Source organism: Tympanuchus pallidicinctus, unplaced genomic scaffold, assembly GCF_026119805.1.
Source record: "Tympanuchus pallidicinctus isolate F22 unplaced genomic scaffold, pur_lepc_1.0 scaffold10, whole genome shotgun sequence".
In the NCBI taxonomy this organism is placed as follows: Eukaryota; Metazoa; Chordata; class Aves; order Galliformes; family Phasianidae; genus Tympanuchus; species Tympanuchus pallidicinctus.
Window position 1 is genome coordinate 14,555,691 of NW_026294619.1, and position 15,469 is coordinate 14,571,159.

The following is a 15,469-nucleotide window of genomic DNA, read 5'->3' on the forward strand; positions in this document are numbered from 1 at the left end:
CATTGGTAAAGAAAGGCTTTGATCTCCATCAGGAAAATGATGCATAGGATGCATCAGAAAACAGTTATTTTCAGTACTCATTACTTACGGTACTAATCCACATCTGCCTCATTTCAGATGTTATGCAGATGGCATTTTTAGCAATGCTGTCAGCTTCTATGTATGGAGTACTTTCTCAACCACCACATTTTACTTGTTTTAGATACTTACAGAACTATCTTCCTTCAGAAATAAGTTATACAAGCCAGCAAATCTTGACATTGCATCTTGGGAACTAGCTGCTGTTACAGGCAACTTGTCTGCTTCACGGATAAACCTTGTTTATAATAAGTTCCTTTGCTTACATTTACCCTAGAAACAGACCTGTGAAAGGTCTCTACCCTTCACTTGATCTGGTAATATTTTGCAGACATCTCTTTCCCTAGATGGCAAACAAACACTGATGTTCTTCAGAAATGTATACATAACAGTATACAGAATGGTGATTACAGTGCAAGTGAATATGTAAATGTCACCTGATGGTGAAAAGCTGTTCTCCTGAGTTCCTCATAGTTTGTAAAAGCAAAGAAAGTGACTCAAAGGACATGACTTCAGACTACTGCACACAGACACATAGGCAGGCTTATTCAACTTTGAATATGCCTAAATTTTGAGCTTAAGGCTGGTTTAGCAATAGGTATCAGTATATTACTTTAAGGACCAATATATTAGTTTAGCAAAAGGAATCAGTGAGTGCTAGATCCAAAACTTTCCAGTTTAGCTTTGGTGTGCAAGCAGCCTTGTTTTTCTCAGTGATCCTGCTTCATAAAAGCATTGAAGTCACAATATCTTTGCATCTACCAGGTACAAGGACTTTTTTCTTGGATTTAATGTATATTGTTTTGAGTTGTAGTGCATCAAGCTGGAAAGTTGCTCATTATGGCACAACAAGCAATGGAAAATTGTCAAATTGGGGAAAAACAGCTAAAGGTTGGACAAAGGGCGCTGTGATGAACTTCTATGATCTTGATACTACAGCTTACTTTGACATTACTACAATGATAAATGGAGAAGACAAATGCACTTCCTCTTTACTATTTGTAAAGAAAACCAGGAACTTAATACACTAATCTTTTCAGAGTTATTTCTGAAATAAAATTTAAAAAAAAAGAGGTTGGCTAAAAGAAAAGTGTTATCAATACCTACCGTTCTCAGAAAATTTTAAAGATTTCCTGCAGTAGAAACTCTGAAACAAAACAAAACTGTAAAAGCAAGCAAATATAATGTATATTACTTACAGTGTATTTCTAGAACTTGCATTGCTATTTGAGGTGTAGCATTTAGGGATTCGTGATCTACTCTGCAGCTCACAACTGCACCATCATCATTGCGATCTGCAAGGAAATCCAGTGTGCTGCTGACTGTGAATGTTTTACGAGTTGCATCTTCTTCTTTTAAATATTTAACATCTGAAAGAAAAAAATAAACATTTCTGTTCCCAATATTTTCAGAAAGAGTCCAAAATTAAACAGCAACATTTACCTATCAAACTTATTTAAAAAAAAAAACAAACACAAAAAACAAAAAACATTTCATGTACTTATTGACCTCTTTAAAACATGAGTAATTAAACTGTAGCTATTCTACTCTTTTCTCCTTTTGCCAGAGTAGAAGGTGTACATTCAAAAATTCAAAAATTCAAAAATTCAAAATCAGTTACTTGATACTGCACTCAGAGGGCAATTGCTTTCATGATTCTCTCATGTTTAGGTCCAAATCTTATATAAACCACAGTTCATTAGAAAAGTGTAGTCTACTCCCACTCTCACTTCCCTAATATATTCACAGTGTCACTAAATGTTAAATATTCTACATCCATCTTTGTAATGCATATCACTGAATCCAAACAAAGAGTTGCAATACATCAAACTCATGCTTACTTTATTAATTGCTTATTTTGTTTTTTGGCTAGAATCATACTAATTTATTAATTAAACTAAACCAAAATATATATATATTAAAGTTGATGAAAAAATAGAGATAGTATTATGATATGATATGATATGATATGATATGATATGATATGATATGATATATTACATTACATTACATTACATTACATTACATGATATAATATGATATGATATTATTATAATATCTCATAGTATTTATTGGGATGTACAGATGCATCCCAAGAACACTGGAAATAAAATTACTTCAAAGATACTTTCCACTCAGTGCTTTTTATCATTACTCACTGGCTTACTCTTTCAGAGCAGAGCCCATTAAAAATCTGTGCTAGCTTTCAATCCAGATACAACTGTGTTGGGATCCTACCACCATGATTAAGAATTCAATTCAGCTTGAAGTTAAGGTTTAGACTCAGTAAATTTCACTGTAGGACAAACAACTTACATTAGAACTGGAGAACCAAAAGACTAAGCATTTATTTTTAAAAGTTATTGTTATTATTATTATTAATAACTTTTCTTACATAGATATGAGAACTGGTTTACTTGGATCCCATCTATTTATAGTAGTTATTGATTTGTTTATTTCAGTAAAATCATAAGCTTGCTATATTTATGACAAGGAAGGATATAAAAGATATATACACAAATACATAAATATATATATGAAATTACACTGAGATTGCATACATCTTCTGTGTCCTAAATAAATGAAAACACGAGAGGTTTCAGCTTTATAAATTATGTTAAATCCCATTAGAAAAGAATATGACCTAAATAAAATTTGCATTAAATATCCATATTAGAAAGCAAATATTAAATGGCTTAAGCTACTTGTTTATAGATAAAAATACCTCTGATATCAGAAAGATGTTCTTTTTCATTGTCTCTGGATAAATGAAGACACCATATACATTTTCTACTTTTTTCCTAAGACAAAATTATTTATTGCATACAAACATTTTTTTGCCTTTTGGTTGCCAAACTTTAAGAGATTTCAAATTTCTGACAAGGTGACCATCAATATTTAGGAATAAGAAGATAAGAGAAATACTGGTCAGGGCTAAAGCAAAGTTATAATCAAACGACAAATTTCTTCACTAGTTTTTGAGGCACATAATTGGGATTTTGTTCAAAGAAGTAAGTATGAAATTCAATAACAAGCACCTACACAGATTGCTTTATGTTTGTAAGCAATGTATACAATCAATTTCTTATTGACTTTAGGAGGACAGAAAGCTCCCGAGAACTTCAACAACTTTCAGTTCAGTGAGAAGCTGTGGACACTTAATCGCTCAGGAAAAAAAAAAAAAACAAAAAAAACAGTTGATTTACTAGGCAGGTGTTTAGAAGTCTTTCCCTAGACACCCTTTATTTAGAGGGTAAAACCTTTAATTCCCTCTACTAAAAAGATGGTGCTAATATTGTTGCAGTTGACATCCTTATCATCAGAAATACTTAGCTAGCCCACTTGATCAACTGTATCTTGGATGTTTTTTCATAGCAAAAGAAAGTTATTTTATTAACAACATGAGCCCTTCTGAAAAGAAACAGCAGGTAGTGGGCATGTAACCCCATGCTAGCTTTCAAAATATTTACCCAGGGTTTTCACAGAATTCATAAATATGTCCTATGCAGTCTGCTTTTTAGCTTACTTTTCTTACTACTCTTGTCAGCTAAAAAAAGGCTTAAAAATGTTCATTACAAAAGAACTTTGTCTGGAAATCACTATAATCAAAGGATTTGGAGGATACCTGAAGTGAAAGCAGTTTTACGGAAGTGGAACTGGAGGTATTGAGTACTAGTTAAACATTAATCAACACTGTGCCTTTACAGAGTTGAGAGTTGAAAAAGGATTGTCCTATAGTAGCAATAGTATAGCAAGCAAGAAGAAATTATTATTCTCTTTTATTTAGTATGTTTGCAGCTGCATCTAGAATAATCAGCCAAAATTTGGACTTTCCAGTATAGATGTCAACTAACTGGATTACAATGAGAAGTTGGAGACAGTTGGGTTTGTTCAACCCGATGAATAGAAGACAAACTACTGTCTTGAATTTCTTAAGAAAAATCCAGAGCCTTCTTGGAGCTGTACAACAACAACTGAGGGGCAATGAACACAAGTTATGCCAAGACAAATTCTGATCATGTTTCATGAAATTATGAAAACTCTCCTCAGTAACGCATCTCAATTACTTGAAACTTCTATCCCAGACTAACTGTGGAAACTGTCCTTTGAGATTCTTCAAAACCAAATCAGATAAGGCATTAAGCAATCTTATATAACCTTCAAAAAGAGGTTGGGCCACACCAACTATGGGGATCACCTATGACTATCAGACAGGCATACAAACAGACACCCTCATATTAACTATTAATTCTAGCTTATAACTCACAAGTACAGATGTTTGATGGTGAAAATAATAAACAGAAAAAGATCATTTTGCTGTTTTTAAAAGGCAAATATAGTTCTTATTTACATTTAATGTCATCATGAAATGGCATTTCTACCTAAAAAAAAATTCATCCTCCACTTGGAAATTAATTAAGACAAAATACTGGATGTCTGTCAGAATATTTACTGTATATTAAAATGTATAAACTTATTCAAAATATCTTAATTTGTTACAACAAATCAATTGACATTATCTTATATATTTTTAAGTCTCATTTTCCTAGGAAAAAAAAATCCTTTAAAAATATTCCTGGAACATGAAAGACATATTTCATGTTTTATTGTTGAAATTAGCTGTAACAAGTTTTGTTGGAAAAAAAAAAATAAAAATTGCATATTTAGCTTCTCGTTTATTTCTGCTTTTAATAATCTCCTTCTAAAATGTCACCAGAATGCTAGAGTGCAGATTGCTTTGTTAATTTGGTTCACATGAGACAGAACACTAAAATAAAAGACACACTACTCAGTGCTTCGCACTGTCTTATTACTAGCACTTACTGCATCAAACAGTATTCTTTTACCACATTATTCCTTTTTTGAGCAATGGAGGTACAATTTTAGAATGGCTTTTTCCCCTTTGGTGCAACTCTGAACTCAATGCATCATTTATATTCTTTTGCACCATGTATAATACACTGTAACACGATTGGATTTACTGGTGCTAGACAGACGAACTCCTAACCTTTAATGTCAGCTGCATTAGCATATAATTTCGTATCTATTTTCTCAGATTTATCATTTCACCTTTTACAGTGCACAAAGCTAATGTAAGTTCTGCTGATGCCACTGCAAACTGGTTAGGTTATTTTATTTCTAACCTTTGCAAAATGGCAATGTGATCTTCAGAAGATCTGAAAAGCTAAACTGAAATGAATGTGCTTTCCTCTCATTTCTGTTTTTTTCACTTTTACCATTCTTCTTCACATAACCTTTGTCCCTCCTCTGCCCTCTCTTAAGATAAAAAAAAAGTCCGTTTAGAAACTGTGGAGAAGAACAAATTTGCTACAGAGACAAATGACTGAACTGCTTGTTTGGCTTCAATTACATAACAGCTGAAAGAAAGGCAAAGTTCTTATACCAGATTTAAAAATATAGTAATTTCTTCAAATTTGCTAGTAACTAGGAATAAAGGTATTCTGTGCTTCCCCATTTTCTTTCCTTGTTAAGAGTGCTCAAATATATTTCAAATAATTTCAGCCTAAGCTTCCTGTCTCCAATAAAACAACTTTGATTTTCATCAGAAACATAAAGACACTTCTCAAAGGGACTGCGTTCCTCAGACAACCAATTACCACCTCCTGTTAAATCAGCTTTGGTTGTGGTAAACAATAATAAAGGTAGATTAATTAATTCTTTAATTAATGCTGCAACTTTGTTTGAGGCAATAATTTCATCTAACAAAAATCACAACGTCAGACAAATACGAGACAAAGCTGATCATAAAATCACAGATTTGCATGGGTTGGAAGGGACTTTAAGAAATCATTGAATCCAATCCCCCTGCTAAAGCAGATTCCCTACAGTAGATCACACAGGTAGAGTCCAAGAGGGTCTTGAGAATCTCCATAGAAAAAGACTCCACAGCTTCTCTGGGAAACCTGTTCCAGTGTTCCGTTACCCTTGCAGAACAGAAGTTCTTTAGCATGTTAGTATGGAATTTCCCCTGTTCAAGTTTTAGGCCATTACTCCTTGTCTTATTGCTACATACCACTGAGAAGATTCTGGCCTCAGACATTTGTCTCTCCCCTCTCTTTAGATATTTATAAATATTTATCAGATTCCCCCCTCAGCCTTCATTTTCCAAGGCTTACCAGAACCAGGTTACTCAGTCATTCCTCACATGGGAGATTCTCCAGCACTTTATCATCTTTACAGCCCTCTGCTGGACCTCTTATAGGAGATCCCTGTCTTTTTTGAACTGTGGAGGCCAGAATAAGATACATTATTCTAAATGTGGCCTCACCGGGGCAGAGTAGAAGAGAAGGATCACCTCCCTTGACTTGCTGACCACACTCTTTTTAATGCACCCCAGGATACCATTGGCCTTCTTGGCCACAAGGGCAAACTACTGGCTCATTGCCATCCTGTTCTCCACCAGGACATCCAGGTCCTTCTCTGCAGAGCTTCTCTCCAGCAGATCATCAGCTGACCTGTACTGATGCATGCATTTATTCCTCACCAGGAGCAAGACTGTATTAAAATGTGGGGTTTTTTGTGTGTTTGTTTTTGTTTTTGTAAATGGCTATGCAAAAATATTAGATTTCATATCATATACTGATTTGGTCTTGTAGTAGAACAAATAGACATGACTTAAGTAAAAGCCAAGACCTTATAATTTTTATTAAAATACATCAGGTAGCCTTCTTTTATAGAAAGCTTTATCCACTCATTCACCAGAAAGGATTTTAAAGCTGTCTTGTGTTTTACAAAAATATGGAAGGGAAAGTAACTTTTGAATAACGAACACAAAAAGGGAAAGAGAAGACAGAAAAGAAATACTTAGTTTTCATATGCAACTATTTCCTATTTTATTGGATACTCAAAGAACAATACTTGCTTTGGTTTTAGTCACCTAAAACCTGTGAAATCTGCTTCATGCCCTTTTAAGTATTCCTCTCTCTCTTCAGTCCTGCAGACACTCAGCATTCTTGTCACAGGTGCTGATTCCCAGTTTTGTAACTTTCTCAGTGGCTAAAACGTGACCCTTCCTCGCCTGAGCAGGCTCTGTATCTCCCTACGGGAAATGCAATATCCTGTCTGCTCCAGACAGCTCTTTCTCAGCCAGTCATTTTACTTAAAGAAGCATAACATGAATCTAATAATTGATCAATATGTCATATGTCATATCACAAAAGCAAAAATAAAGGAAAAGATAAAATATCTGGAGTGAGTGTCATGGCTGTGACAATATTAATTTCACAATATATTTCTCTATAAAACATCTACTTTGAGTTAAATACGCTAAACAGATTTCAGAGCAGTTCAAAACATCAGTTTTTACTATTGGAAAAGAAAAATAAAATAGTGGCTACATGGCCACTAGAGTCACTTAGAATCAATTCCTTAACTAGATACTATCACTAATTCATTTGATAGTTGAATATTAAAGACTTTTTTACAAACAAGAATTAAAAACATAACTGTAAATAAGCATAGTTATACAAGTGTAACAAATTTCACAAAAGTCCTTTAAATACCTTTAACTTCTTTGTCATTCTTGAACCATCTGATATCAGCTGCTGGCTTGCTACCAGATGTCTTGCAAGTTAGCTGCATTCTCTCGCCTTCCATAACTGGTGAAGTAAATCCAGTAATTTGTGGCTTCTCAGGAACACCTAACAAGCAACAAACAAACAAAACGTATCTGATATGTTCAACTGTTACCATAAATATATGATCACCTTAGATTTCACTTCTTCATGTACTCTAAATTCTGTAAATGGAATTAGTAGTTCATTGTCTTTTATCAAGATTTATTTAAAATTTCTATTGTAAATAAACTATCAATAAAAGAGAACTTATCCAGTTTTCAAAGGAATATGGATAATTTGTATCTTAGAACGTATTCTATCTAAAAATATTCTGCAAGCCGGTTATAAACTGGTTTGCACAGTAAAGAAAATGTTGAAGTACACTGGAAGCATATTGGAAGTAGAACTCTGAAGAAAAACAATAACTGGCAAAAAACAGCTAACTGATCTAAGTTGAGAACAGATGTTTAAGCACGAATTATGAAGTTTTAATACAAAACCCAGGGAAATAGGAGGATGAAAACAAACACAGAAGTTATATTATTTTCAGAGAACCAATAATGAGGGGAAAAAAAAAGTATAATCACAAATCCATTGGTTATTGAGAATTCTTTAGCTGAATCCAAGGTCTTTGGAAGAGGTCTTAGGATTCATGAAATAGCATACATATTATAATAATTTTTGAAATAGTTATTTTTCAATGAGCCATGAAAGATTATAAATAAATTTATGAGTAGCGTTTACAGAAATGTCATTGCCATATGTATAAATCTATTTGACTTTGTCAAATACAAGAATAACTTACTTTAAAATGATACTGAAGATTGTAATTTTAAGATGTCTAAAAACGTCACTGTTAAAACTCGCATCCGAAGAACTTTGATGCATTCATACTAATGGCAAGGTAAATGGATTAGTCACAGCACCTGATCTTATAACCTGCATTTCACAATTTGGCTCATTTACATCACTTTTCCAAAATGACAGATTATGTACATAAAAACCAAGCAGCAGTACATATCACAAAATACATTTCTGTAATAAATCTACTTCTCTCTTTGAGAACACAAAATGGTGTCTACCATAGTACCTTGACACTTAAATCTTTTAATCCATATGTGAACCGTCAAGAAAGAGATTATTAGTACATAAAAAGATGGTTTATCTGATTAAAAAGATGGAATGTTTTTCTATGGAAAAAAAGTCCCATTCTCAAATGGAAAGAGTTTCAAGAGCTTAAAATATTGCTTTGAAACAATTCTAAAATATAAATAAATAAATAAATAGATAGATAGGTAGATAGATAGATAGATAGATAGATAGATAGATAGATAAAAACCAAAAAAAGGCATCTTTGACATTTTATCTTTCCTTCTTGAAAGTAAAGTAGTTGATGGCAGGAAAATTTCATTAACCCCCTCTCACACTCCTCAAATCGAACATAAAACTAAATGAACTGTGGAAAATCAAGTTAACTCTGGTTAATAAAAGTGGTGAGATGTTTTTTCTGTCTTTGTAACACCTTTCTATGTCTCTCTTTCATTTACAAGTTTGAACTGGTCTGCTCATCTGTTCTTTAGATCACGCGATGCCTCTCTACAGAAAAACAGATTAACCTCAAGCAGATGTTACTCCTGCATATTCTGCTTTGAGAGGGTATATTTCATTCTCAATGGCAAATTTCTAAAGATTTTTGTAAAATGGTCTCATGTGGACTGAAATGGATATATATTTCAGGTCATATATGCAAAAGCAATTTCCTGTCTATATTAATCTGAATATTACTGGTGCAGAGAACATCTTACATCAGTCCTATTAAATTCAACTGTTTGCCTGTCTACATATAAAAAATTTAAAAAAAAAAAAAAAAAGAAGAAAGAGTCTAGTTGAGGGATATAAAAAGGAGAAAAGCATTAAAATCAGTCTCTATAATCATATCTCTTAGGTATGGATTTTGGTTTCAATGAGCTCTAGCCATTTCAGCAGATTGAGCTACTGAAATTTGTCAAATTATGTAAAGCTTCAAATAGAAACTTTATTTCCTGGGCACCTCTAGAAATCCATTGCTTTTCTATGTGTATCCATAACCTATGGGGAAAACAGTAAAGCATTTAGAAGATAAAGCATAAAAGAACCAGCAAACTGAGTGAAAATATGCACTTTACAGACAAAAAGCAGAAACCAGAATGAGCCAAGCAAAGGCAATGCAAAGGAAAAACTATAAAGCTCTAATGATTGTTTTGATTTCAGGCTGATTTCTTCCCTTTTGCTTTCTAAAGTACATTGCTGGGAGATGAACATACACACTTTCTTCACATTTCTGGTGCTTGGGATGTAGAAGTTATGAAGCACTACTTTTGTGCCATTTGTGTACTTCTTAATTCATTATCCTGTCCCAAATAGTAAGAGGCACATTATTTTTCAGCATAGCCATATTAAAAAATTAACTACAGGGACTTGAGATATTTACATGGCTTTTCTGCAAAACTTCAAACGAATTCATTCATATCATTATTTGCCAACGCTTGTTTCTGTAATGTGAGCACGCTCGGTTATTCATACTTACCAAGAACGGTAAGAAAAGCCTTGGAGGTTTTGACAGGCATAGTAAATAAAGAGCAGGTGTACTGCCCTTCATCTGACAGAGACACATCGCTGACACTGATACTCAGTTCATGCCACGAAGCTCGAACCAGCTCAATTCTGTTGTCCCGTAGAGCTGGAAGGAAAAAAAAAAAAAAAAGGTAAAAAAGCCCAGCCCATTAACAAAGCTTGGCTTGTTACATAGGAGACTCTATATATTATCCTAGGGAAGTTACACCCAAGAATACAGGGGTACAAACAGTTGTCTTAACACATAATTGTTTTCTCTGTGGAAAGAAGCATGAGGGTTTAGCAATTTCTGAATACTGAACTTATTTACTTCTAAAGTATGTAAACCTAAAAACCTAAGGGACTTAACATTTACATTTGGTCAAGTTCTGAAAAACCAATGTTGTGACTGATTTCTGCTATCTAATAGCTTTGTGCAGTCCTTAAATAACTTCTCTCCAGAAGCATTTTTTTTTTCCAAGAATTTACATGCTTGGGTGAATCTTGAGAATTCTGTTTCATCTAGTAACAAACTGCATTTTCAACTAACAGATCTAGTGCTGCATAGGTTGCCTACAGATTTCTCTCTTGTCTTATTACTATTGAGGTTGAATTAATGAGTTTTCCTGAAGACTGTTAGAGCACTTCTGGTTATGAATATATTCAAAGTTCTACATGCATTTGCAACACATTTTATGGTTTGAGGTAGTTGAATATTGTGGTCTTACTTTTCTTTTTTTATGGCAGCTAAAAATCTGACCTATCAGAAAATCATTCATAACAAAATTCTGTTTGCATGAAGCCAACAAAGGAAGAGTAAGAGGTAGATCACTTCAATTCAAAATGACACTTTAGCTAACACTTTAAAATCTTACATATTTTAAAGCATTCAGATTAATCCACATTTTCTATTTATGAGCAATCAAAACATCCAACTATTTAATTTCTTTACAATAATGGAATAATGCTATTTCAGAAATCCACATATATTAATTTTTTTGTTTGTTTGCTTCTTCAGTGCAGGAACACTACTATCAGAGGTAAGTAAGCACTGTAATTCTCCTATGTGAACAAAGCCTCTGTAACTTGGAAAGCACTGTTAGGTTCAAATCTTTGGATTGACAGGTTTCAGTCTTCAGTGAGTGAATTTTTATCGTAAGCCTCTGAAGGTTCAAGTAAAAGTGGACTATCGTAATTACCAGGAGAGATTTGCTTTGATTTGTGAGAACCACCAAGATGCTCAGTTCCTAATTCTGTTCTCACTCTACTCTTTCAAAAGTCCCCAAAGGCTTCGAATTTTTTTCACCTACCATTTATATCTGTCCAGTGAGAAAAACGAAGCTTTAATGTGGTTTGTTTGCTACTAAATCTGGATGTTTCTGACCCATCACAAGACTCCCTAAGTACTGTCAACACAGGAAGAATTACAGCAAAATAAGCAGCCACAGAGAAGATTTAGCAAAAATGTCACTTAAATTGGTTGTCTTCTAAGGCTACTCTTCAGGTTTCTTTACAATGACTTCAAGACAAATTTATTGGTTATTTCAGGGTAGGTCAGCTAAAGCTTGACTTTCTTCAGGGTCTGATGACTGAAAGACAACAGCTTAAGTAGACCTGACATATAAGCATGCCATGCGTTTTTCTAAGGTACATCAAAGAGGCTGAGATTGTGTGCAGTGGACACATTCTAAACATATCTGAAACATATTCTGTCCCTCCATAGAAAAAGCAAATAATTATTTAATACGTAATAGTAAATGCATATAATAATGAAAAATAGGTGCAACATCAAACAAACAAACAAGCAAATAAAAAGTCCCAATACAAAAAGCTATATCAGCTTTTAAATCAGCATGTTAGCAATATTAACAGGGAAACATGCTCAAGAAAGTACATGGAAGCAAGCTCCTACCAATGCAGAACAGCAGGCAAAGTCGATGACTGTGGCTTTACTAGCCAAACGTCCTCACAACAGTAAAGTTCTTGCTGTCTTTGAAGAAATAATTAGAGACTCAGAATTCATCTGTCAGTGTTACCATTCTAGTTAGATGAAAACTGAGCTGTCATAAGAATGGTCGTTTATTTCATATTAGTGATCTTTCGGAAAAAAATATTTTCAAAATGCCCTAGTGCTTCCAAATATTTTGATTCCCACACCCATCATTTGGAAAACAAAATAGAAAATGAAAGAAAACAACAAAACCTCAAAACAAAACAAGTACCTCAGTATGCCATAAAGTCAAAGTTGTGACTTCTATATCTCAAGACAAAAACTGTTCAAAAATAATGCAGTATATAATCTTACACTGTACTCCATTTTGACAACTACCATTGTCTCTGATAGATTCACTGTTGAAATATTTTGCTACAGATGGGGCAATGCACAGAATCTCATGCACTAAAAAGAATTATAATTAACCCCTGAGTAAGATGATGCTAGAAAGAAACTACTTTATCCTACTGGTATAGAGAAAAAGCAACAACTGAAATACAAACCAACTGCATGAAGTACACTCCTGCAGCTACCCTCTTTTCCTCCCCTCCACAGCTTTTTAACCTTTGTGCAACACGAAATCGTCAGCTCAATCAATTTTCTGGAAAACCAGTAAAAACAACCACTGATGGAGAGCTGAGATCAGAAATACCCTGCCTCAGCCCAGAATGAAATTTATTGAAGGCATGGGGGGAAAGAAGAGTTTTCTAATGGAAATAGATTGTAGAGGAAACTGACGAAAAATTTTTTCCACTTTCACTTAGACAAGACTAGCACTTACATGGAGATTTTTTACATTCTTATTTTCAAACTTTATTATTTATACCTTTATCAACAGCTATATATTTCTTTATATCTGCTCAAAAAGCCAACAAATTTCTCCTATGAAATTGAAAGCTGTGGTAGATGCCAGAATTGGTTTCTTTCCATTTTCTGTCAGGTACTTATTGCTGACAGAGTAAAGACTGACTAGAGAAAAGAAGACAACAAAGCTGTAGTCCTGACTCTGGTGCTCTGGGTCAGAAGAAATCTTCTGGGAAAGGGTGACTGCTCCCTAGTAGAGCAGGTGAGTGAGCACTGAAGCACTGGAGAAACCTGCAGCACTGCTAGTCAGGCAGCACAGAATGAGTGGAGCAAGGGTCTCTTGTGAGGCAGAGAGTAAATCCTTGCCAAGTCTGGCTGATGGAGAAAAAAAGCCTGTGGAGTTTGAATAGAAGCAAGCTACTTGGAGGAATCAACTGGAAAGCAGAAGCATGAAGAAAGAAACACACTCCTTAAGGAGCTAGTGGAAATGAAGGAGATTTGTTTACTATTCTCTATTCAGACCATTTCCGCAGATCTGACCTCTACCTTTTTTATAAGCATTTTAATTGCTCTTCCTTTGAAGTCAGAATTGCCCCGAACTGGGCAATTTTACCATTTTCAAGCTAACTCAAGGTTATGCCATAGAGGAAATACAGTATCAAAAAGTAAAATATGAAATGCTCTCCCTTATTCAGTCAGCTGCTGAAAAGAAAAAGTAGAACCTCATGATCTGTAATTTGATTCATACTAACACAGATTCATGCTTCCTGAAATGTTCGTGCATTGTTCAGTACATGTGGCAGTAAATATTCCTAGCTTCTCCAAATAAATTACCAGGAAAAAACAGGCTTATGTTTAAGCATCTCATGCAGCTACCATACTGTTCTGAAGCAACATGGTTTATACCTCCACTTTTTATGAAGGTTATACTAATAGCCACAATTTTATTCCACAGGTAGTTTCAGAGTACTATTGATTAGACATATGGCAGTACTGACAAGAAAGCCTAGGTTTGGATAGAAAAGAATTTTGTCCCTAACGACCCTACATACTCTCTCCTCACTTGACTTGCGTCCTCCTTTCCCATCCTCACTGCTACCTCTGCCTGCTCTTTCAGAACCTTTCCTAGAAGCTCTTTCTTTTTTCTCTATTTTACTTTGTAAGAAGCCCAGCAGACCTTGTAGGCCTTTTCTTGGGGATCTGCATCCATATTCTAGAATTGTCATCTTCTTGACCATTCTTATCTCCAAACTCTTGCATGATACCGGGATGCTATAATGGTAAATAAAAAGAATATGTATTTGATTTCTGTTATGACACTGTTGCTCAAAACAGTAACAAAGAATACCGCCTCTGGCATCTCCTTTCTGCTCTCTTATGTCTCTTATGCCCTAAGTCCATTATTTCATTTTTCTGTAATTTTCAGGCAAATATGATGTAATTAATTTGAAAGGTATGAAGTAATTATGCATAAAATACTTGTTCATAAGCAGACACACTTCATTTACTTTACCTGTCATTCTCTCCTTCTCTGCAAAAGATTTCCTTTCAGAATGTTTTCTGACTCGGAAACAAGAAACCCTGATAATTTGCATAGTTTAGCTTATTTTGAGTAAAATACACAGTTGCATAATTCAGCTGCATTAATTAGCAATTGTTAAGGCTGGCAACCATTGGAGAAAACTGATCTCCTAGTTCAGTCACAGAAAGCTGCATTTTATTTTTTGGCACAAAGTAATAAAGTGATCATATGTAACAATGCAGTGAAAACTTGCGGTAGGAATTAAATAGAGAAAAAAATTTTAGAAATTTATACTATCATGGAAGAAATACCCACATTTCCCATAGTAAGGAAAAGAACAGTTGGACATGTTACAATTGCTGGAGTGCAGCATCTCAAATCTTATTTCTCTAATGCAACTACATCTTATTAGTGTTTAGAGTCAAATATTTGAAGAATGGGGAAAAAATAAACAACAAAATCCCTGAATCCTCCAGAGTACTTTGCAGATGTTTTGACAATACTAACTTGACATCTGCTGCCATCCTGGGATTCACTCAAAGACATTTTCTTTCTTATGTTAGAGCTGATGTCTCTGTCATGGGAATAATGTAGCTGCTAGCTGGGACCAGAAGGATTCCTCATACTCTACAGGTCACGCCAGAAATTTAATACTTATGAAACTGAAGTAATTCCTCTGATTTTAAAAATCCAACTTGCTGAATGCAGGAACATCAGCAGCACTGAAAGAGATTTCAAGGGATATATAATCTATTTAATTTGCTTCTGGATATAATTGAAAAGGCCTTTTGCATTGTTCCTAATGAAAGCAATATACCAAAATGCAATAGTGAGGATCTACAGCACTTGCCAATAGCTGTACATTAAAATCTGTCAGGCCACTGACAACCACCAACATTATCA

The 15,469-nt window shown here is 34.3% G+C and overlaps 1 protein-coding gene across 3 annotated transcripts in view; it reads right to left on the reverse strand.

Annotated features, from left to right (window-relative positions):
• The window catches only part of CADM2 (cell adhesion molecule 2), a 613,088-nt gene that overhangs the window by 114,774 nt on the left and 482,845 nt on the right, over nucleotides 1-15,469 (reverse strand). For all 3 annotated transcript variants that reach the window (XM_052703751.1, XM_052703759.1, XM_052703764.1), the window contains 3 exons: nucleotides 10,222-10,374; nucleotides 7,602-7,739; nucleotides 1,278-1,448 (listed from right to left, as the gene is read on the reverse strand). In XM_052703751.1, coding sequence (XP_052559711.1) covers nucleotides 1,278-1,448; nucleotides 7,602-7,739; nucleotides 10,222-10,374 — 462 coding nt within the window. The remainder of the gene's footprint in view (nucleotides 1-1,277; nucleotides 1,449-7,601; nucleotides 7,740-10,221; nucleotides 10,375-15,469) is intronic.